General features: G+C 35.8%; 1 protein-coding gene across 18 annotated transcripts in view; it reads right to left on the reverse strand.

Moving 5' to 3' along the window:
* The window catches only part of LOC123530542 (uncharacterized), a 63,184-nt gene that overhangs the window by 18,692 nt on the left and 19,157 nt on the right, over window positions 1-25,335 (reverse strand). For 15 of the 18 annotated variants that reach the window (XM_053521093.1, XM_053521097.1, XM_053521096.1 and 12 more), the window contains 13 exons: window positions 17,235-17,309; window positions 16,702-16,795; window positions 14,499-14,732; window positions 12,790-12,948; window positions 11,540-11,651; window positions 10,985-11,119; window positions 10,417-10,515; window positions 4,160-5,875; window positions 2,765-2,880; window positions 2,200-2,420; window positions 1,616-1,769; window positions 956-1,249; window positions 448-525 (listed from right to left, as the gene is read on the reverse strand). In XM_053521093.1, coding sequence (XP_053377068.1) covers window positions 448-525; window positions 956-1,249; window positions 1,616-1,769; window positions 2,200-2,420; window positions 2,765-2,880; window positions 4,160-5,875; window positions 10,417-10,515; window positions 10,985-11,119; window positions 11,540-11,651; window positions 12,790-12,948; window positions 14,499-14,732; window positions 16,702-16,795; window positions 17,235-17,309 — 3,487 coding nt within the window. Of the gene's footprint in view, window positions 1-447; window positions 526-955; window positions 1,250-1,615; window positions 1,770-2,199; window positions 2,421-2,764; window positions 2,881-4,159; window positions 5,876-10,416; window positions 10,516-10,984; window positions 11,120-11,539; window positions 11,652-12,789; window positions 12,949-14,498; window positions 14,733-16,701; window positions 16,796-17,234; window positions 17,310-19,382; window positions 19,428-25,335 lie in introns of all 18 variants that reach the window. The other 3 variants (XM_053521092.1, XM_053521091.1, XM_053521095.1) reach the window with 3 other exon arrangements.

Here is a 25,335-nt window from a genome sequence, read left to right on the forward strand (position 1 = left end):
AAATAAGCACACAACAGAAATCCTACATTATGCTTCTGAACTTCTCAGTACAGTACAGAAAGCCAACAACTATGTAACAGTATTTACAATACCAGTAAGACGTAAAGCATTCTGAAACACAGAGGTGCAAACCGACGGCGAAACTTGCAACTGTAATTTTGCAAGTTCTGTTTATAGTGACGACAACACTGTTTTACCTAGTTTCTTTGTGCAGCATATAAATAACACTGCATTTGTATTGAAGACAATTCTCATAAAGTAAGCTGAAATTTGTTTGAAGTCTGTTTAACACGCCCAATTGGTTAAAATGCCTAACAATATCACTGTAAGCACTCATTCTATTTATATGGCAGGTCAAAATGATTAAATAAATTGATAACGATAATGCATCACTGAGACATTAAATATAGGTAGAGAATGCTAAATCACACATGTGCAGTAACTTACACCCTACGGCATGCAACACCTTCTTTGTTCACGTAAAAGTCATATCCAACACGAAAAGTTCGATTTTTCAAGTTTTTCCTGTTATAATCAATAAATCTTTGATAAATATAACTGCTAACAAAACTAACTGTCAACTATAAATAAACACAATTCATATATATATATATCTAAACACAATTCATATATATATAATGAATACAAATATATAAAGTTTTAGATAATCCCATATGTTGCTGGTTAACAGGGGCCTAAAATCAGAAGCTGATACTGCTGCCCTTTCAAAGCATTTCCAGAGAACCTCTTACTAGAATTTTACCATAATAAAATCTTAATTATTACACAATATGCACATTAACACTCAACTAGAGGCCTGTTTAACATTAGGCATTGTTTAAGCATTAGGTGTCAGTTTTAAACTGGTATAACAGCTAGAAATGTTATTATGGAAACAAAACTTAAAGTGGACGTTTACTAAAGAGAGTTGACAGTATAAAACTGTTATACTTACAGTGAAGATACAACCATAATTACAATGAGCTGTCCCTCTGGTGTTTCAGTGTTTATAAAATCATCAAGTTCAAGATCCAATATGAACGGAATGTGATGTCGACTACAACGACACTGTGGCTTCTCATAACCTAGAATCTGTTGTCGTATAACTAATGGGCAGTGGCTTCTTGATACTGGAGGAGGGGCTGATGGGACACGATCGGTGACTGACACTGCAGTCTGCTGCCTGGCTGGTGACATGCTACGTGCACTGGTTGAGGCTCTGGATCGTGCAGACCTTCTACCAGTATTTCTATAAACAAAATAATAAACTCAAGAATTTCAAATAAAACTGAAGACTTCCAACTATTCTTCCCAGCTCTGCTTCTGTCAATGTAACACTTTTGGTCTGACTGCATAGTCTAGTAACATACAAAGTGTCATGTACTATGCTCAAAACCTATGGACTGCCTTCAAAAGTTTCCGACAACCTCATATCATGCAGACTATAAATTGTTACTTTTGCTAAGAATAAATGTGACTTCACTTACTTTTTTTGCTGATTGTTACACAAATAACAAGCCAATGATTAAAACTAATGACCCCTGGACCTGAAGTCTAAAACTGTCACACTGGACTTTAAATCATTAAATCAGATACATAAAAAGATCATTCTCACTCTGCTAGTCTGCTGATGAGAGCTGTTGCCGTTGGTGACATAGTACCATCCCCAGCTGCTGGGGCCTTCTCCTCAAAAGATACCCCTGTATTACCATGTCTGGCACTCAGTTCGTTCTGGAAGTCCTCATCAATATATTCATTCCCTAAACCATCTGTAATAAAATATAGTTTTCATCATGAATGGCCCTACTATGAGATGTAAAGACACAGAAGCTCAAGTCTTCCTAATAATGCACTTCAACAGAACGATATTTTAGACTGTAGTTACAAAGTTAAATCTCGCAAAATGAGTGGGACCTTCGAGCTTTCAACACGCTTCATGCACAAAACACATTGTCTTGGTTTATTGTTCATATTTCTACATTTAAAAATACCATGTATACTGATTCAGACATGAATGTACCCAATCTAATGACTTAATTACTCACAAATTGCAAACTTCTGACTGCATGAGCAAAGGTCTTTTACATAGGTCTGTTCAGCTGAAGCAAACAAAACTTGCTTGTAGATATCAAGAAAAATTGATGGCATTTCACATCACACATAAGATAAGCAGCAATAATACTTTTAGCATGTACATACCGAGAGGTGCAGACGGTATTCTACTTTTCTTTTTTGGAATAACATGATCATCAACACCAAGAACTGCTCTGCGGATCTCTAGCTGATGATCAGAGATTCTGGCTGATTTGATGTTACGATTAGCTATACTGTAGTTAGGATTCTCTTTGACATTCAGCAGAGACATGGAGGTTAGTCCTACAGCTATTCTGTAATGTTCCATCCAATCATCTACCAGATTTCTGAAATGTTCACAGCACTCTTTAAATCTATGTAAATGACATTTAGTTACCATGTCAAAAGTCAAATATTTCAGCAAGATACCTCATCTAATGATAATAAAACTCAAATAGTAAAATTTAATTCAAAATGAATAAACTGGTATCGCTCTCAATTTTTACAATAATCTTGAAGGCTGCTACACCTTTAACTACAGTAACTAAAAATTCTAACAACTACCAATTAGCCATAGAGAGACCATATCTTCCTGAAAAGATTAAGGTGAAGGTCAAATGTGATCAGTCACTACCACTGGTTAAATTATGATTGGTAGTAGGGAAACCCCCTGATGCACAGTTTAATATACCTTGCTTTTCTTTGAAGTCTGGCAAGTTCTTTATCAGCTTCTAACTCATAATGAACTTTGTCTGGAAAATCTTGCAGCAGTTTGAGTATTTCTGATGACTGACTCTTGGACGTTTGCTGAAATTTTACAGTAGAAAAATAGGTCAACAACCACTAGATTTGTTGCTGTCAAGACTGTTAGCATGTTGGGTTACATTCAGCATTTCAGGAATATCAGGTGCTTCTTTTCAATACTTCAAATAAATGTTTTGTTAGAAAAGTAATTTGATATTCCAGGAACTATCCTTGAAATACTACATTTGTTTATAAAGATAACAAATAAGCCCTTGATATGCTATAGTAAATATATTCCTTTTTTTTTCATGTAAAATTTAATGTTTACATCATATACAATTCATCTAAACCCTGAGAATGCAGCTAATTCATAATAAAGAAATGGTTGAATTCACTGGTCATAAGAATAATTTAACTGAAAAAGCTTACAGTGTATCATGTAATTCTAGTTAAGGGAAAGAAAACAAATACATACACCGGTAGGTTCATTTCTAAAATTACAGAAAAATTGTCTGATAATACATGTTCTCTGATAAAGTAAAATTCCACTGGACACATGTACACTTTTAATACTTTTTGTGAAACAAGGCAACAGAAGTTATACACAGCAAATGTTTATATAAAAGGGCCAGTATATATTAAAGGCTATACAGCCTATATAAAGATCTGTAAACAAATGTATGCTCAGGTTGCTAACTCATAAAAAAGACAATTATGTGACTTACAACAGAAAAGAAACATCTCAGATGTATTAATATGGTTTGAGTTGTAGCCTACACCAAAAGTCTCAATCCTGACACTGTCAAATACTGGCCATTTCTAAACTAGAGCTATAACTTAAGACAAATAATACCTCCGGGCACCTTTCAGATACAGGGGGAGTAAAATACTGCCATCGTCACATTTACCTTGACCTTGGACCTAGTGATCTGGTTTGTACACTGCCTATCATCTTTATGAGGTTAATAACTGAGTCCAGTTTTATGAAAACTTTTCCAGTGTTTAGAGAGACACTACAGGAGCAGACACAAATTACTGATAGACAAAAGGACAGACCAACGGACATGCAAGTTTCCTATATAGGCCACATATAGATCTACTATATATCTGCGGGTAACACCAGTAACACAAAATGTAAACAACTGGAGCTGTCAATGAACAACAACTGCAAATCAAATGGAATGAAAAAGTTCTAGATATCGTAACATCAAGAACTGTGAATAACAAGGAAATCTTAACATAGTAAAACAATCATGCTGAATGTAAAGGAAATCTTAATTTAGCAACAACAAAAACTGTGAACATAAAGGAAATCTAAATTTAGTAACACAACAAGTGTCACCGTATCAGAATCATCCTCATCACTTTCTTCTTCTTCCTCATTCTCACTCAGAATAATTCCCTTCTTCTTCAGAACATTACGTCTGAATGCCATAATGGACTGTATAACTACCAACTGTCTGCGACCTTTAGGACTGTGTGTACCATCCTTTTCGTCTGCTTTCTCACCATTGTCTAACATACCTACACACATGGGCATACCTCTTCTCCTTAACATCCCAGGTTTTATGGATGGTTCTGCTTCTTTTGTATTTGGTTCATCTGAATCATCTGCTTCAGATGCATTACCTGGAACTTTTTTAACAGTTGGGGCTTGAAACATAGATAGACCTCTTTTTCGTAACATTACTGGTTTTGCAAGAGGTTCAACAATATCAGAATCTTCATCATAACTTTTTGCAATTTGGACTTCTTCTGAGATAACTTCTTGAGTTCCATCAGGTGTTTCAAGAATTATTTCTGGCAAATTTTTCACATAAGATGCAGCTGCTTTTTTATCTGTGAGTTCCTTTTGACATATTTTACTATCAGTTTCTGTTTCTTTGTTTTGACCTATTTTACCGGAAGTTTCAGTTGGTTTTAGTATACCACCAATACTAGTCTGTATCTCTGATTGCAGTTTTTCATCAGTTTCTGACTTTTCCTCTGACTTCATCTCACCATCACTTTTAACATGTCTCTTTGGCTTTCCTGTAACTTCAGATTCCGTTTCTTTCTTGTTGCATTCAATATCAACCACTGTTCTTGGAACAGGTTCTCTAGTTTCAACACTTGCAGCCTGATCATATCCTGCTTTTTGAGCATCACCCTTTGATGAATTATCAGAATGTTTCATGTAAGGTTGCGCAGATTGTGCTCTTTTACCCACATATTCTTGATCTACAGCCACAATTTTACTTTTTGCTGAATGACCTTTTGGTTTAATATTTAGAACGCTGACTTTTGCCATTACTGATTTCCTTCTTTTCCGCTTAGTTTTCTCTGCCTGTCTAAAAGCTTCTTTTTCAGCTCTTCTTGCCTCTTCATCCGCTATTTTCTTATGTTCCCACCTGTCAGTATATGCCTCTGTTTGAATGAAAAGGTGACTTTCTTCTGAAATTTTAGGCTCCTCTTTCTCTTGTTTCTCTGCTGCCTTTTCTCTCCTTTTCCCAAGAAGCTTTTTATGTCCAATTTGATTAAACTTGATATTTGGTTTCCTAGCAGACTGTGTCCTTTTCTGTTTACAATACTCTCTTCCAAGACTGTTAAGTGTAGGTGATTCTGGAGTTACTGATTGTCTTTTAGTAATGCCTGTTTTCTCTTGATCAGATTGTATTCTACCTAGAGTTGAAGCTGGTCTAACCTCAGACAATCTTTTACCAATACATGATTTTGCTTGCTCTTTCATTTGGGATGATGATTTCTGTCTAATCATGTTTGGACTGATAGACCCTGTCCTTGCTGGATGTAAGTTATTGCTAAGTAAATGTTTTGTTTTATCTGCTGAATCAGTATCTTCAACATCTGACTCATCTCTTTCTGAAGGAAGAGATATACCAGGAAATAACGACTGGTGTCTGGTTCCATGCAAAAGACCCGGACTTACAGACCCTCTTCTAGTGTTGAACATTGGTGATTGAGGTAAGAAGCCGATTTCCGTTGACACTGCAGGTTGTTCCACAAATGACACTTGCTTTTTCACATCATGTTTAGTGTCCCCGCCAGTTTTATCTTTTTTCTGTTATTTTCATGTAATATGAAAGATTACAACATATATTGACCATTTCATACCATGAGTATTTCTGGGAATAAAATAATGAAATTGTGCCTAAAATGAATTTCATGGTACAAGTGAATGTCGCTATCTCTTAAAGGTATCAAATATTCAAACCACATAATTGTATCAACAAAATCCTCTTATGAAAAGTACATCAGTTTTAAAGACACATGAAACTGTACAATGAGTGAAAATGATGTTAATTGCTCTAATATTCACTATCAGAGCAGGCATGTACAATGTATTCAGAAATCTTAAAATATCAACAGGCAGTATCTCCGGTAGTATAAACAACCTGATTTATTATAAATCTTGATTTTGTTATGTATTGTATGAAACAACACCATTAAAGTTTATCATGACAGAGGGATTAAAGTTTATCATGACAGAGGGATTAAAGTTTATCATGACAGAGGGGAAGAGCTAAACTGCCGACTGCTTTTAAAATTGTTTAGTTTTCAGCAGTAACTTTGTGTTGATAAAGAGAGGTTCAGTCTTGAAAAATTGTTTCATTTTCGGAATAGAGGGTTTGGGATTACAAGGGTGTTTTTCTCATGAAATAAGGCCATATTTTGGGACTATAGAATTCGTTCAGTTTGGACGGGTTTCTGATTTACGGGGTTCCAGTTTTGAGGAGTTTTACAGTATATTCAAATAATATATTTATTGTGTTATGACATGCAGCCAAATTTTCAAACTGTAAACAAATACTTAGCAAACCTAATCATAAACCTGTCTGTCAAAATCTATAAAACAAGAGGGCCATGATGGCCCTATATCGCTCACCTGTTATCATTGCACTTGAGGACAAGATGGTCCTCAGAAAAAATATCTAAGTCCAAAGGACAGGAACAACAAAGGAAAGAAATTTAACCAAAAAGAAAAAAAAAATTCTTACAAGGTACAGATATGTCAAAATACATCTAAAAATTGGAGGTACCATCCATGTTGTACCACAGAAAAGGGGTCTCGGTTTTTCTCTACGGCCAATAATAAAAAAGTTACTAAAAATAAGCTATTTATATTAACGTAAAAGGGAAGTAATTAAAAAGAAAATTATTGTAAGTGAACAAAAGAAGGATCTGCCAAATAAATCTGTTGACATAAATGAAATTTCAGATCAGTATCTTAATTAGTTATGGAGATATACCCATTTTAATAAAGTGAGGTAATTTGAAATAAAATCAGTCCATAGTTATCTACCCTGATTGATTCAGTCCAACTAATGATAATAATGAAATTTCAAATAAGTCCTGTAAGTACTTACTAATATAAATCCATTTTGACTACAATTAGGGGAGGTAATCAGATATAAAATAACTCTGGAACCGACGATTGGATCTGATTTGTCATGGAATCCAAGATTTATTGTTGTTGAAGATATTTTGGAAGTTTGTATCAAATAAAACCATAAAGGAAGTCTCTATACGGCTGCAAAAGCCAAAATAGCCAATTTTGGACCTTCAAGGGGCCATAACTCTGGAACCCATGATGGAATCTGGCCAGTTCAAGAAAGGAACAAAGATCTTGTGGTGATACAAGTTGTGTGCAAGTTTGGTTAAAATCAAATCATAAATGAAGTTGCTATTGTGCAGACAAGGTCAAAATAGGTAATTTTGGCCCTTTCAGGGGCCATAACTCTGGAACCCATTATGGGATCTGGCCGGTTCAACAAAGGAACTGAGATCTTATGGCAACACAAGTTTTGTGCAAGTTTAATTAAATTCAAATCATAAATGAAGCTGCTATTGTGCAGACAAGGTCAAAATAGCTAATTTTGGGCCTTTCAGGGGCCATAACTCTGGAACCCATAAAGGAATCTAGCCAGTTCAAGAAAGGTACCAAGATCTTATAGTGATACAAGTTGTGTGCAAGTTTGGTTAAAATCAAATCATAAATGAAGCTGCTATTGTGCAGACAAGGTCAAAATAGCTAATTCTGGCCCTTTCAGGGGCCATAACTCTGGAACCCATAATGGGATCTGGCCAGTTCAAGAAAGGAACCAAGATCTTATGGTGATACAAGTTGTGTGCCAGTTTGGTAAAAATCAAATCATAAATAAAGCTGCTATTGTGCAGACAAGGTCAAAATAGCTGATTTTGGCCCTTTCAGGGGCCATAACTCTTGAACCCATAATGGGATCTGGCCAGTTCAAGAAAGGAACCGAGATCTTATGGTGATACAAGTTGTGTGCAAGTTTTGTTAAAATAAAATCATAAATGAAACCACTATCGTGCAGACAAGAAATTGTTGACGGACGGACGGACACACGACGGACGACGGAGGAAGGGTGATCACAAAAGCTCACCTTGTCACTATGTGACAGGTGAGCTAAAAACTGTACAGTTCTAACACTTATACACCCAGATAAGTTTATTACATTTCAGCAAAATAATGGTACTGTTTTGTTAAAGAGAAGAAAAAATTGGTGTTTCAAGGTCTTTTTGCAGTTATATCTTAAGGTGTTTAATCAGATTTTGATTAACTAATGGATTTATTCAAAACTTCACCAGCTGATCATTTAAACTTATTTATGTCCACCGAGGTCTTAATACATATCAAATTTTCACTTGAAGTATTTTTAAAAGTTGTTTCTTATCCTGGTTGCCCAACCATGATAGTGTTATTTAAGCATAAGTATAAATTTAATGAATAAATTTTGCCTAGGGAATATTATGAATATAAGCTCTTCTGTACTCAAGTTGTCAAGGATTTGCATTGACAAATACATATTTTGCGAAAATTAATCACAAATGCAAATTTATAAAATTGTTATTACTTCCCTTTGTCTATTTTGGTTGCACAACCAAGACAATTTGAACATTGATGAGTTCTAAAGCTACACACTGTTTTAAAACTTGCCTTTTGTTTCAAGTGGTAGAAATATCCCAATATTTATCAAATTCAAACGTAAAGTAGAAATTATATTGAAATCAAAAGAAATACTCCACTTTTTGAATTCTTTATATCAAAGGGAGGTGATTACAAAATTTCATAAAATGTAATACAGTAAACCTTTCCAACATGAATCTAACTCTATGTAATGTTTTTGTTCCTTAGATAAATCTCTAACAGAATATGTGAAAATGGAAAAATGTCATAAAATGTTGCTCAAATGTGTTTGATCATCTTGAATTAAAGACATGCCACAGAGTAACTAAAATCGTTTGTATTTCCATAATGGTAACAAATAAATATTCATGATTTGCATGAAAAAATGAGAAATTAAGTAACTAGTTACAAACTGACTGTGACATATATAAGGCCAAGACAATGTGTTTAATGTCTGAACATTTTATTGAGTGAATGTGGCAATATCAACAGTATCTGATGTATAAAGTTATGTTTAGACTACATTTTGTTTCTACAGTACACAATAGTTATTTATCTATGACTTTAAAACTATACGGAAAAAAAAATCACTGAATAAATTTGCAAGTGAAGTTGTGAAAATACATTTGTTCATAAAGGCCTGAACTGGCTATCTGTCATATTGTAATACAGCAATTTTCAGGAAGTTAATGTGGGAGAAAAAAGTAGGTCACTGGGTTGTGATGTGTCTTTAAATACCTGATAAATATAACAAATTAATTAAATTCATTTGTCTAGCATTATGGCTGGTGTTAAATTAAGGTGCCTAGTGTGTGTTTAAAAGTTTGTGTAAGTGTGAATGCTTTCAGATATCTTTGCATAAAAGGCAAAGGTTTTATATACATTAGAAGTATCACTAGTACTAGTGGAAATACATGTAAATCCACACATATTCAAATAGCTTTTCTACATACAAGATTATCTGTTTGTGTCCGTGTAAGATTGAAATAACTTTCAGCATGAGGACACAAATATTTTCCTAAATAAAGTTGTGTTCACTAATACAAGACAAAAAACAACATGTTCTTTTCAATGATTTTAACCAACTTTAACCAGTTTTTCCCAAATAAAGTTGAAATGTCAGAATGTTTTTGTTGCAGAAAGTTAAACGGTTCTACGAAATTTATGGCTTATATGATTTCTTATGCATCTTATTATAAAAGGGTTTATATATTTATGCTCTTGTACGAAATTATGCACATCTGCAAGTTTATTGCAGTACTTTTTGAAAACAAGTTCCTATTATTAATTTTATAATCCAGTATCAGTAAAGTTAGATTTGACAATCTCAATGAGACAGTAGGACATAATTCATTGTCATATTTCAATTATCATACAAAAACTTGGGCTTGTCACTAACACAACCTACATATTAATAAACTATTAATAGAAAATAGGAATGGTGTAACCCTTAGCCTGCTGGTGGCAAGTGATTCTGCCTTTGCAACCAGTGCAGACCAAGATCAGCCTTCACATCTGTGCAGTCTGATCATGGTCTGCACTGTTCGCAATTCAGTCAGTATCTGTTTGATAAGCACCCCTTTTAAAAGTTAATGGTGCTGTCTAAATTGAAAGATGAACAAGTTCATTATAGAAATTTAGTGGGGTAAGGTTTAAGTACAGTGGCTTACTTTTCTTGGCCTTTTCTTGTTCTTTTTACTGGGTGCAAAAATACGCATCAAATCTTTGGCTGCTTTGGAAGAGAAAGTGAATGCTGTGAGTAACTGGTCCTGAAATACAGGAATATTTTCTAATATAGAATTACATACTCTGCAGTCCTGAAAATGTGAAAGTTTACAATGTTACATTAGCTTTATATCTAAGTTTTTTTTTGTTCTTGTTTACTTGCTATCAGCCAGGTGACTTACAATGTGAAAGGTCAAATGTTGTTACTTGCTATCTTAGAAATAAGAATGTTGTTGAAAAAAAAAACTTGTTTGAAACCTGATCATGAAATTCTGGATCACATGTAGACAATTAATTTAAATCCAGTAAGAAAGGAACCAGCAAGCAGTCTTGGAAGTCAAAGAAATGTATTTCTTTATTATAACAACAGTATTCTTCATCAGAGCTGGTAGAAACCACCTTCAAAATACTGTGTGACAGCAAGAAATTGTATTTAAAAGATTTTAATGATTATTGTACATATAAATTCTCAGGAGTGAAGTATAAAGGTGATATAATATATGAAATTATTACTGTTTCCTCTATAGGTTTATATTCGTCAGCTTCTGGCACAAGTCCCACACTAAACCTTGACATCTCACGCTGACAACTGAACACAAAAGTCATCTGGGTTTGGCCAACACAGCGGAACATTATATGATTATTCAACTGAAAAAAATATATTGATACAGCTTTAATATTTACTTTGTTTCCATTTGTTGACAATAGTTGTTCAAACATTAGCAAAAACTATATTACTAATTGGATTACCTTTAGATTTAACTACTTTTTTTTGTGAATCTGGTACTCAAAAGCTCTCTCCTCTCAGCTAAACAAATGAGCAAATCATTCCATGGTTACAGGTTTTACAGCTGAGTATAGAGCTCAGCCTCCGGATGCAACCTTGCTATTTGTTGATTTCAATCTTGTTTTAAGAAACAAAGAATTAGTTATGAGACTGGTCTGTTTTAAAGTTCACGGCCAAGATCCCAGGATCTGTTGACCCTGACAGAAGTCTATACAGTTTTAATGAGATTTCTTTGAAGTTATAAGAAGACAAGGTACACTTTAAAATACACACTGACTCACCTGGAAGCTAATAGGTTCTGTGATTTTCACATTAGCCTGTGGCCACTTCCATTTTCTGATAAGTTTACCATTGAGCTCTGTTAGGTGACCACCTTTCTCAGTTGATAAAAATCTGGAATGGAAGTTTAATCATTTCAGCATAGTTCTTATGTTGTGAAACTTCTAAATATGAGCCGTGTCATGAGAAAACCAACATAGTGGCTTTGCCACCAGCATGGATCCAGACCAGCCTGCGCATCCGCACAGTCTGGTCAGGATCCATGCTGTTTGCTAACAGTTTCTCTAATAGTAATAGGCTTTGAAAGCGAACAGCATGGATCCTGACCAGACTGCGCAGATGCGCAGGCTGGTCTGGATCCATGCTGATCGCAAAGCCACTATGTTGGTTTTCCCATGGCACGGCTCATATCTTTTTATCTCCGAAATTTATGAAAGGCCTGAAAATATACTGAAACATAAATGCAGTGAAAAGGGAGAAATTTCAGTGACATACATCAGACAGTTAACTTCATTTGAGCCACGCCATGAGAAAACCAACATAGTGGCTTTGCGATCAGCATGGATCCAGACCAGCCTGCGCATCCGCACAGTCTGGTCAGGATCTATGCTGTTCGCTAACAGTTTCTCTAATTGCAATAGGCTTTGAAAGAGAACAGCATGAATCCTGACCAGACTGCGTGGATGTGCAGGCTGGTCTGGATCCTTGCTGGTCGCAAACGTACTATGATTGTTTTCTCATGGTGCGGCTCAATTTTATACCTTTACGAATTTAGTGTTTTTTCTGGCCTTTCAAAACTAAATTCAAAATCCTTTAATTTCTATGTACTTACAACACAAAAGCAATGTAAGCATGCTTGAACTTTGATAAAATCACATTTTGAAAAAAATATGGAGCTTATGATTCTTTGGCCCATATTCATCAATGTTTAAAATCTAGAACTTGGACTCTTGCTTTAAAAGGTATTTTTAATAAAATTACATCAGTATAAATTTGATATAAACAAAGTTATAGCAAATATTATATTAGTAATTTTTAAGACTTAGCTTCAGACTAGATCTTGATCAATTTTTGAGCCTCAGAAAATTTTAGAATTATAAGACATCACTGACTATGAATTCATTCTATCCATCAGTGAGGATAGAAACACTGGATTCCTGAATATCTGCAGATGAGTGGGTGAGTTGGGTTTTATGGCCAATCGACACAAAATGGTCATATATCGCCGAGATCTGCAGATGAAGTAATTTACCTGACAACACCGTTATCATAGTAGCAGACACCACGACCGCTAGGAGTAAAGCATGCTAACATGCGAGGATCTATACCATCTTCATACACAATAGTGTAATAACCTGGCCGACCAAACCCTGCGGCACTATACACCACAGCCGGACGACCTGATGGGTAACTGTAGCAGGTTAAGAAATCAAATAACAAAATGCTTTGACATTTTAAACTAGTTTTCAGTCCAACTCTTTTTTTAACTTATTAACTGAAGTATCTTTTCAGGTCTAAGATGGTAAGCTAATAACTTTGCGCATGAACACAGACATGTTAGGCCATTTGTTAAGTATGACAAGACAAAATACAAGAGCTGTCCGTAAGACAGCCAAGCTCGACTATTCGAAATATTGGCCCAGAAGCAGGAAAATATTACCCAAAAAAGTTAAATATCAAAAGAGTTTTAAGTTCAAAAGGGGGAATAATTTGACCAAAATGCATATCAGTTATGGGACTTGCTGCTATCAACTAGTTTTATAACCCCGAAGGCACATGGGAAGTTTCAATTCAATATCTGCATTAGTTTTGGAGATAGAAACTTGCATGTAAAACTTTAACCAGAATTTTCAAAGTCCAAAAGGTGGCATAATTTGCCCAAAATACATGCCAGAGTTATGGGACTTGATCCAGTGAGGTTAGTAATTGATCTAGAAAAAGAAAAAATAAGTTTCAAATCTATATGCCTTTTAGTAATAGCTGTATGTACTTGCACGCAAAACTTTAACCAGAATTTGCTAAGTCCAAAAGGGGGCATAATTTGGCCAAAATGAAGGTCAGAGTTATGGGACTTGATCCTATCAACTAGTTTTATAACCCCGAAGACACATGTGAAGTTTCAAATCAATATCTGCATTAGTTTTGGAGATAATAACTTGCATGTAAAACTTTAACCAAAATTTTCTAAGTCTAAAAGGGGGCATAATTTGCTCAAAAAAACATGTCAGAGTTATGGGACTTGACCCAGTGAGGTTGGTAACTGATCTAGAAAAAGAAAAACTAAGTTTTAAATCTATATGCCTTTTAGAAATAGTTGTATGTACTTGCACGCAAAACTTTAACCAGAATTTTCTAAGTCCAAAAGGGGGCATAATTTGGCCAAAATGAAAGTCAGAGTTATGGGACTTGCTGCTATCAACTAGTTTTATAACCCCGAAGACACATGTGAAGTTTCAAATCAATATCTGCATTAGTTTTGGAGATAGTAACTTGCATGTAAAACTTTAACCAAAATTTTCTAAGTCCAAAAGGGGGCATAATTTGCTCAAAATACATGTCAGAGTTATGGGACTTGACCCAGAGAGGTTGGTAATTGACCTAGAAAAAGAAGAAATAAGTTTCAAAGCTATATGCCTTTCATTGATGGCTGTATGTACTTGCATGCAAAAACTTAACCAAGGTGTGACGCCGACGCCGACGCCGACGCCAGGGTGAGTAGAATAGCTAGACTATTCTTCGAATAGTCGAGCTAAAAATGCATTTCATATAGAACCAAACCAGTAACACCTGGTTCTGGACACCATTAGTTTCATAACAAATTAAATCATTTTAATTGCATTCTATTGTAAATAAAGATCGTTCTCAACCAAAGACGATTATTTGACTCAACTGTGGTCTTCATTTACAGGTTTCACTAAATAAATTTCAATAACTTCATTTGACTGCAAAATATAAGGATACTATATAACAGTGCTGCCATCTATATGTGAAGCTTGCATGAGTTTCTTCCCCTCATTTTTCTCATCACTAATGCTGGGTATCTTTGGTTTGTAAGGTTTATTGCCTGGGATAGGTGACATTTTATTTGGAGATTTTCTATATTTGAGCAGTGTTTCTCTCTTTGCATCACCATAATATCGTACAATTACAGGTTTATCAAAGCCCTGATCTAATTCTTTAGTTGCCTGGGCAGTCCTGAAACAAAAACACAAAACATTGTTGAAGAAATTGTTGTAGAACTTAATTGACTTTAGAAATTCTAGACTTAGAGATGTTGAAAAAAACTTACATTACAATTGCATTGACCTTAAAAGAATCTTAAAGACATTATCACTTGCAGGGACTTAAACAACTCTTGCAGACTCTGAAAAAATTGACATAAAACTTGTATACTGACTTGAAAGATTCTTGGTGACACTGACCAAAATGACATAAAACTTACAATGACATTAAAGATTCTGGGAGACATTGAACAAAATGAAAGCAAGAGAGCCACGATGATCCTAGATCGCTCACCTGAATTTCAGAGCTTATACAGGCTAAGGAGTGTGTAAGTTTGGAAGAGGACCATAATATGCTCCAGGTGTCAATTTTCCAGAGGCAGCAGAAGTTGATTACATAAATTAGTGTGAAGGATGACAAACAGTTCAAACAGCATATTATTCTAAGCCTTTAACATTGGGTGGAAAAAACACATACAGATAACTGCAACAGGCAGGGGTGTTTTGGAAGGTCCCTGTATAATGGTTCTATTTTTACCTTTAGCATCTCCGAAAAGGATCTAAGTGCCTCTATTAGCATAAAATTGGGAGAGGACCTTATAACAATGCTACAGATCAAGTTTTTTGATGATGCAACAAGCAGTTCATGTGGAATTGTTTAAAGGTAAAACTTTTTTTTCGGCTCTAGAGGCCCCTAAAGGAAGCTAGGTGCCCCCATTTGAACCAGTCTGGGAGAGACCTTTTAATGATGCTAAGATTTAAGTTTGATGAAGATGCATAAAGAGGTTCATGAGAAGTAGTTTAAAGGTATGACTCTGGCGGCCCCTAAATGGTGCTGAATGCCCCCAATGAACAAATTTTGGAGAGGACTTTACAATAATGCTACAGCCAAAGTTTTATGAACAACCATTATGTGGTTTGAGAGAAGAAGTTGTTCCAAGGTATTTCTATATTTAGCTCTAGTGATCCATAAAAGGGGCCAAACTCCCCAATTTGAACAAATTTGGGAGAGGACCTTAAAATGATGCTACAGTTAAAGTGTGATGAAGATCCATCAAGCTGCTCATGAGAAGAAGTCATTTAAAGGTATTTCTATTTGTAGCTCTAGCAGCCCAAGAAAGGGGCTAAGCATCCTCATTTTAACAAAATTTGGTAAAGTCTTTATAATGATGCCAAAGATCAAGTCAATTGAAGATCCATCCAGCGGTCCATGGGTAAAAGTTGTTGAAAAGTATTTCTATTTTCAGCTCTAGCGGCGCCCTCAAAGATGCTAAGCCCATTTGAATGAACTTGGAAAAAGACCTTATAGTGATGCACTGACCAAGTTTAATGAAGATCCATCAAGTGGTTAATGACAAGAAGTCATTAAAAGTTTTTTTTCTATTTTCAAATCTGGTGGCCCCTAAAAGGGGCCAAACTGATACATTTGAACAACCTTAATACAGAACTATGCCAGGATGCTACTGACCAAGTTTGGTGCAATTCTGATCAGTAGTTTCTGAGGAGATGTCATCTGAAGAAGTGTGTATGGACAGATGGAAGGATGACAGACTGACGTACTGACAGTGTACGCTCACAAAAGCTCACCCTAAGCACTTTGTGCTCAGGTGAGCTAGAAACTCACATTGAATTTAAAGATTCTTGGAGATGCTGCATGAATAAGATGACATAAAACTAACATTGATTTTAAAGCTTCTTGGAGACATTGAACAAAATGACACAACACTTACAGGGAGTTTAAAGATTCTTGGAGACATTGAACAAAATGACATAAAACTTTGACTGACTTCAGAGATTCTTGGTGATGACATAAAACTGACCTTGACATAGATATTTTTTGGAGATGTTCAAGAACAAAATAAACTTACACTGACTTTTAAATTGAACAAAATGACAAAAAAACTTATTCTTGGAGAAATTATACAAAATGAAAGAAAACTTACATTGACTTTAAAGATTCTTGGAGACGCTGAACACAGTATTCTAAAATCTGACTTTGATCTACTTCTTCCTGTCTGCCTTTCAACATGATCCATCCTGTATTATCAAAGGGTATCAATCAAACAACTGTAAGGCAATTATGGCAAACTTAGTCAAAAATTTATACTTATTTATTTAACCCTTAGCCTGCTGCAGGCGAATTTAACAGCCTTTGCAAACAGCTTGGAACCAGATCAGACGCCGATTAAATCGGCGTCTGATCAGGTTCCAAGCTGTTTGCTACTCTGACAATATTTCTTCCAATTTTGGAGCAAATTGAATGAACTTTACAATTTTAGCAGACGACATTTCCAGCAGACGACAATTTATCTAGCATGCTAAAGGTTAAGGTCAATTATGAAGCAAGTTCTACAACATGAACTACTCAAGGTGCCCTACAAAGTAGCTATGTTACAAAAACAGGCACTAGTACAGGTCTTACTGACTGTAGTGAGACACAAGAGTAGAAATTCATCAAGTGATACACTGTACTCACCTTTGTCTTCAAATGCTGAGTTTGAGAGTTGGAAGTTAATTGTCTGCATATAAGACAATGGATTAGCCATTGTTGCTGCAAAATTAAAAAACAACAGCATTACATTATTTTGTCTTGCATCACTTTATATTACATAACATCAGTTGACAAAATGCTATTCAAGAATAGATTTAAACAAAATTTTACACATCAAATTAAGAAATAGATAATGCAAAGAACAATTCAATCATTTACACCTATTTTTCAGACTTTTAAATGTTTTCTAAACTTTTAAGTAAATTTTTACAGCATGAATTTTTTAACCCTTATCATGCTGGACACAACTGATTCTGCCTTTGTGACCAGTGTAGATCATGATCAGCCTGCACATTTGTACAGTCTGATCATGATCTGCACTGTTCGCTATTCAGTCAGTATCGTTTAAGTAAGCACCCCTTTAAACAGATAATGGTACTGTCCAAACTGAAAGATTGACAAGTCCATTATAGAAATGTAGCAGGATAAGGTTAAGGTAGTGGATCCGTAATGACAATCAGTCATTTCCGTTTTCTCTCTATGTGATTTCAGCATTCTCAAGTTATTGCAGAAACCAGTACTAATGTGAGCTATCTCTATGACTGAAGAATTTCAAAATAGCAGACTAGAATACAAAATCACGCAAAAATTACTGATTTTTCAATACTGGTCCATCACCTTAAGCCAGTAAATTAAGTATTTTAAAGTTAAAAGTAGTTTGAGTTTGAAGGACTTTTAATAATTTATTATAACAAAATAGCATGCTAAACAAAATCTTTAAAAAATATAGAACTTCAACAAAAACTTATTTGCCAAAACAAGTCCATGGTAAACAGTCAATACCTTTCAAATCCACATTATACTATGGATAACTTTTTCTTTGTTGAAAACTTCCACACATTTATCAGAAGTAGAAGACAAATGATCTTAGAATTTAATGTCTTCAGTCTGAAAACTTCCACACTTTATCAGAAGTAGAAGATATTACTGACTTCATTCCGAAAACTTCCACACATTTATCAGAAGCAGAAGACAAATGATCTTAGAATTTAATGTCTTCAGTCTGAAAACTTCCACACATTACTTTCCCACATTTATCAGAAATAGAAGACCAATGACTTAGGATTTTTGACTTCAGTCTGAAAACTTCCACACATTTATTCAGGAGCAGAAAACAAATGACCTTTGACTTTAATGTCTTCAGTCTGAAAACTTCCACATGAAGACAAATGACCTTAGATATTACTGACTTTAGTCTGAAAACTTCCACACATTTATCAGAAGTAGAAGACAAATGATCTTAGAATTTAATGTCTTCAGTCTGAAAACTTCCACACTTTATCAGAAGTAGAAGATATTACTGACTTCAGTCTGAAAACTTCCACACATTTATCAGAAGCAGAAGACAAATGATCTTAGAATTTAATGTCTTCAGTCTGAAAACTTCCACACATTACTTTCCCACATTTATCAGAAATAGAAGACCAATGACTTAGGATTTTTGACTTCAGTCTGAAAACTTCCACACATTTATTCAGGAGCAGAAAACAAATGACCTTTGACTTTAATGTCTTCAGTCTGAAAACTTCCACATGAAGACAAATGACCTTAGATATTACTGACTTTAGTCTGAAAACTTCCACACATTTATCAGAAGTAGAAGACCAAATGACCTATGATATTACTGACTTCAGTCTGAAAACTTCCACACATTTATGAGAAGTAGAAGACCAAATGACTAGATATTACTGACTTCAGTCTGAAAACTTCCACACATTTATGAGAAGTAGAAGACCAAATGACTTTAGATATTACTGATTTCAGTCTGAAAACTTCCACACATTTATCAGAAGCAGAAGAATTATCATTTAAACAGAGAACATACTCTGTGACTCGGATTTGAATCTACAACCTCCTGGCCGAAAACATTAAGCTCAACCTATTGAGCAAACAGGGGTTGGCTATTAAACAAACCATGTAATAAACTGACAAACAGATAAATCAGTTGGCAGCTAGCCTGTATACACTCAGTCAAAACTTGTCAAAGTATCCACTTTTACAAAGTTTTACCATAAGCTTATGACTGAGTATATAGAATACAACATAACAAGAACATGACTAACAGGATCGAACCTACGCGTCTTCTCCAACGGATCCATGGACATAATTTTTTTTCTACTAATAGAAAATGGTGCATTCAGTTAGATATTAGTAAATCAAGCAAGAAGTTCTAATATGATGAGTAGGTTACAGGAAGCTATCTAGTGATTAGTTGTCTTAATTACAGACCTTATATGGTGTTTTGCAACATTCAATATACAACAATTTCATGGGTATAACCCGCATCTCAAGCATCATAACCTGCATTTTCCCTATATAACCCCCAGAAGAAACAATGGCATACTGCTTCAGGTACCTGATATAATGTGAGAAAAGAAAACACGAGAGATGCATGCTTATTGTGCTGGTAATTTTAACTTTCATGTCACAGCAAGTAACCATATTCATGCCTATTGATGGAGTTTCCTGTGTTTTCACCAGTGCTGTAAAACTTCATGTAGTAAACTCATTCAATTATGCATATATTTTACATAAAATGATAGAAATATAATACCTGTGTGTTCTTTAAAGTATATTTCTGGATTCATAAATTGTTAAGAAAACTGCATAACACTGCATTATGGAATGATATTTAGGTAAATATTACACAATGCCTGCTGACTGTTACAATTTACTCACTGACACTCCCATTGTGCTTACTGGTATAGTAATCATGCATGCTGGCACCTTTAACACGCTTGTTGACAATGATACCACGCTTGTTGACAATGATACCATGCTTTCTGACAATGATACCATGCGTGCTGGAAGTTACAACTTCTTTGCTGCTTAGACCCTGATGTCTATATCATAATTTCATTTGGCAAAATGACAGTGCCGTGTATTGGAATATTTCAACATGCTATGGTTATACTGGTTAATCTGGTGCATCCAAGAACAAAATTCACGAAGTGATCAACCAGTAAGGAAAATGTAATCAGGCACTAGGCAAAATAGGAGTAAGCATAATGTCATTTCAAAAGTATATGTCACATTTTGATAACAGGGGGCGCTATGTTCAAGTGGTCGTGTTTTTTATCCCCCGCCACAAGTGGTTGGGGGTTATAGGAATGGTCTCCGTCCGTCCGTCCTTCCGTCCTTCAGTCAGTCCTTCTGTCCTTCCGTCCGTCTGTCCGTAACACTTTCGTGTCCGCTCCATATCTCCTAATCCCCTTGAAGGATTTTCATGAAACTTGGGTCAAATGATCATCTCATCAAGACGATGTGCAGAACCCATGAGTCAGCCTTGTCCGCCCAAGGTCAAGGTCACAACTCAAGGTCAAAGGTTTGAGCCTTCCATTTTGTGTCCGCTCTATATCTCCTAAACCCCTTGAAGGAATTTGATAAAACTTGGGTCAAATGATCACCTCAGCAAGATGATGTGCAGAACCCATAAGTCAGCCATGCCGGCTCAAGGTCAAGGTCACAACTTAGGGTCAAAGGTTAGAGCCTTCCATTTTGTGACCGCTCTATATCTCCTAAACCCCCTGAAGGATTTTCATCAACTTGGGTCAAATGATCACCTTATCAAGGCAATGTGCAGAGCTCATGAGTCAGCCATGCCGACTCAAGGTCAAGGTCACAACTGAAGGTCAAAGGTTTGAGCCTTCCATTTTGTTTCTGCTCTGTATCTCCTAATTCCCTTGAAGGATTCATTTTAAACTTTGGTCAAATGATCACCTCATCAAGGCGATGTGCAGAACTCATGAGTCAGCCATGCTGGCTCAAGGGCAAGGTCACAACTCAAAGTCAAAGGTTTGAGCCTTCCATTTTGTGTCCCCTCTATATCTCTTAAACCTCTTGAAGGAATTTTATAAAACTTTGGTCAAATGATCACCGCATCAAAACGATGTGCAGAACTTATGAGTCAGCCATGCCGGCTCAAGGTCATACCTTAGGGTCAAAGGTTTGAGCCTTCCATTTTGTGTCCACTCTGTATCTCCTAAACCCCTTGAAGGATTTTCATCAAACTTGGGTCAAATGATCACCTCATCAAGAACTCAATAGTCAGCCATGTCAACTCAAGGTCAAGGTCACAACTCAAGGTCAAAGGTTTGAGCTCTGTATCTCCTAACCCCTTGGAGGATTTTTATGAAACTTGGGTCAAATAATCACCTCATCAAGACGTTGTGCAGAATTCATGAGTCAGCCATGTCAGTTCAAGGTCAAAGTCACAGCTAAAGGTCAAAGGTTTACCCTTTCACTATCCATAGCAGTGGTGGGGGATTTAGCTGTCTTTCAGACTGCCTTGTCCGTACTTTGAATAATTATTTGCCGGAAAGATTATCAAGGATATCCGAATATGTATAGAGATCTAACAATAGTTACTTCCTCTTTTTGCAAATCGCCATTTGTCTTAACTTTATTTATTTTTAATGTTGCGTTTATTTACAAGTGACGTGTTATATAAATGGAAGACTTACAGTTTGAAATTCCTGAGATTTCACAAATTAAAGTGGCTGTTAAGGACAAAATTTTGCAGATTGCTAATAATGTGTCAAACTGTCATTTTGAACATGTAGAATATGAACTTGAGTCAGTGATGATTGTTTTGACACTTAGCCAAGAGCTAATTAAAATCCGTTATAGGCCGGATATTCCCATTACCTTTCGTGAAAACCACGAACTTGCGCCCCCTGGTATCAAAATGTGACGTGCAATGTTGCACTTTGCATTATGCTTACTTTCAACTTGCTTAGTGGCTGATTGCATCTTTCATATTGTGTGGTAACATCGTGTATTTTCTTCTGTGAGCATTGTAACAATGCAACGTTGCTTATATACAGTCCTGGCATGTTGAAATATTCCAATACGGTACACGGCACTGTCATTTTGCCAAATGAAATTATGATATAGACATCAGGGTCTAAGCAGCAAAGAAGTTGTAACTTCTAGCACGCATGGTATCATTGTCAGCAAGCATGGTATCATTGTCAACAAGCGTGGTATCATTGTCAACAAACGTGCTAAAGGTGCCAGCATGAATGATTACTATACCAGTAAGCACAATGGGAGTGTCAGTGAGTAAATTGTAACAGTCAGCAGGCATTGTGTAATATTTACCTAAATATCATTCCATACTGCATAATATGAGCCGTGCCATGGGAAAACCAACATAGTGGCTTTGCGACCAGCATGGATCCAGACCAGCCTGCGCATCCGCGCAGTCTGGTCAGGATCCATGCTATTCGCTTATAGTTTCTCCAATTCCAATAGGCTTTAAAAGCGAACAGCATGGATCCTGACCAGACTGCGTGGATGCGCAGGCTGGTCTGGATCCATGCTGGTCGCAAAGCCACTATGTTGGTTTTCCCATGGCATGGCTCATATTATGTTGCAGACCATAAAACAAAACCTTTTTTGTTTGCTTTGTTTGCTTTGGGTTTAACGCTATTTTTCAACAGTATTTCAGTATGTGATGGTGAGCAATTAACCTAACCAGTGTTCCTGGATTCTGTACCAGTACAAACCTGTTCTCCGCAAGTAACTGCCAACTTCCCCACTTGAATCAGAGGTGGAGGACGAATGATATCAGAAACAATGTCTTTTATCAAATCGTCATGGAGAACATACGCCCTGCCTAGAGATCGAACTCACGACCCTATGATCTGTAGATCTCGCTCTCCCTATTGAGCTAAGCAGGCAGGCTAAAATGAAATCAGTTTTTGCCTTTAAAATATTATGACGTCTGATGGTCTTTCCTGTTTACTGATGTTAGTTGCCAGTGCTTTTTTTTAATATGCTAATGTAGGAAGATAGTGCTGTAAATAAAGTCATTTTTTTATTTTACTTTTACTATTATTTAATGAACACAGCATGCAAGAAAAAGATTCTGACACCAATTGTAGGTAAAGATGGGAATATCCAACTCAATTGGTAACTCAGCAAAGCCTTGTTACCATTTAAACAGTTACCTGTGAGTCGGATATTCCCACCTGTACCTACAATCTGTGACAGAATCTTATAACATAAAATAACCTAAGTTCAATTTAAATACTACTCTTTTTGTTTCAAATTTGCAACTCTACCCTTGTAAAAACTGTGCAAGTAACACCCTATTTGAGCAAAATTAATGTTGATATATTAAGTCATTCAATACTTGTTCAAACTAGAAGATGTTTTGTAGAAAAGCGCAATTGCCTCCACCAAAGCATAGTAGTAACAGGCGAAAAGTCAATACAGGACAGGAGCAAAAATCAAAGAGACACTGATAGTTGGTTTAGTGACTGCAATAAAATACTGGGATCATCTACTCGGCAAGTCCAATCATCCCATGAAGTTTCAATGTTCTGGGTCAAGAGGTTCTCAAGTTATGGATCGGAAATGGTTTTCCATGTTCTGGCCCCTGTGACTTTGACTTTTGATCGAGTGACCCCAAAATCAATAGGGAATATCTACTCTGCATGTACAATCATCCTATAAAGTTTCAACACTCTGGGTCCAGTGGTTCTCAAGTTATTGATCGGAAATGTTTTTCCATGTTCATGCCCCTTTGACCTTGACCTTTGATGGAGTGACCCAAAAATGAAAAGAAGTCATCTTTTATTTATTTATTTGGGTTTTACGGCGCACCAACACAGTATAGGTTATATGGCACCAAACAGGATCTACTCCACATGTCCAATCATTCTATAAAGTTTCAATATTCTGGGTCAAGGGTTCTTAAGTTATTGATAGGAAATAGTTTTCCATGTTCAGGCCCCTGTGACCTTGACCTTTAATGGAGTGACCCCAAAATCAATAAGGGTCATCTACTTTGTATGCCCTATCATCCTATGAAGTTTCAACATTCTGGGTCAAGTGGTTGTAAAGTTATTGATCGGAAATGGTTTTCCATGTTTAGGCCGCTTTGACCTTGATTCTTTTAATAAAATGACCCCAAAAACATTAAGAGTAATGTTCTATGTAAGCCCTATCATCCTATGAAGTTTGAAGGTTCTAGGTCAAGTGGTTCTCCAGTTTTTGATTGGAAATGAAGAGTGACAAATTCTAGCCCTGTGACCTTGACCTTTAATCTAGTGATCCCAAAATAAATACGGGTCATCTACTTTGCATGTACACACATCCTATACGTTTCAACATTCTGGGTCAAGTGGTTCTCAAGTTACTGATCGGAAACAATTTTCCATGTTCCGGCCCCTGTGACCTTGATCTTTGACAAAGTTACCCCAGACACAATAGGGTTCATCTGCTCCATAAGCCCTAACACCCTATGAAGTTTGAAGATTCTAGGTCAAATGGTTCTCCAGTTATTGATAGGAAATAAAGTGTGACACACATATGGACTGACGGACGTTCCTACATACGGGTATTTTATGTGGCTATTCTTTTGTTCTCTCTATTGAAATTTGTTCTTTTAGCCACGTAAAAGATAAAAAGCCAAATAAAAGCTTACAGAATTAATGACATAAAAGAAAAAGAACTGTAACCTACTGTTTCTAAAGCCACCTAAGTATGCAAATGTAAGCTCAGACAAACAGACAAATGGACCGACAGGGCAAAAACAATATGTCTCTCCCCACTATGTGGTGGGGGGAGGGGGGAGACATAACAAATTTTTGCACTGTTCATTATCAGAACAATGACATGTCATTCAACTTCTAAAAAACAAACAGAAAATTTAAGAAGCAAATTATGTAGAATGGACAGTGAAATTATTTAAAGGATTTAAGTAATTGAATTTTTTTTACAAAAAGAACAGTATCGAATATCTATGCAATATTATAGTCATTGTTAAAAGCCTAAGTTTAAGCTGGGAGTAATTAATCAGTTTAGTCTATGACAGCTAAATAACCCAAGTTTGTAATTATTGGCTACTACATATAAACAGTGAACATTTAATATCCGAAATCAATTAATCTTAACTGATATGAAAAGTTTAGTGTAATGGAAAATTAATGTTATTTAGACAAGAAAGGCGTCCTTTCAAGAAATATTGAAAATCTATAACTTCAACTGCTAGACAGCAATAGAAAATTTCTATAAT

This window comes from Mercenaria mercenaria, chromosome 13 (assembly GCF_021730395.1).
Source record: "Mercenaria mercenaria strain notata chromosome 13, MADL_Memer_1, whole genome shotgun sequence".
NCBI lineage: Eukaryota > Metazoa > Mollusca > Bivalvia > Venerida > Veneridae > Mercenaria > Mercenaria mercenaria.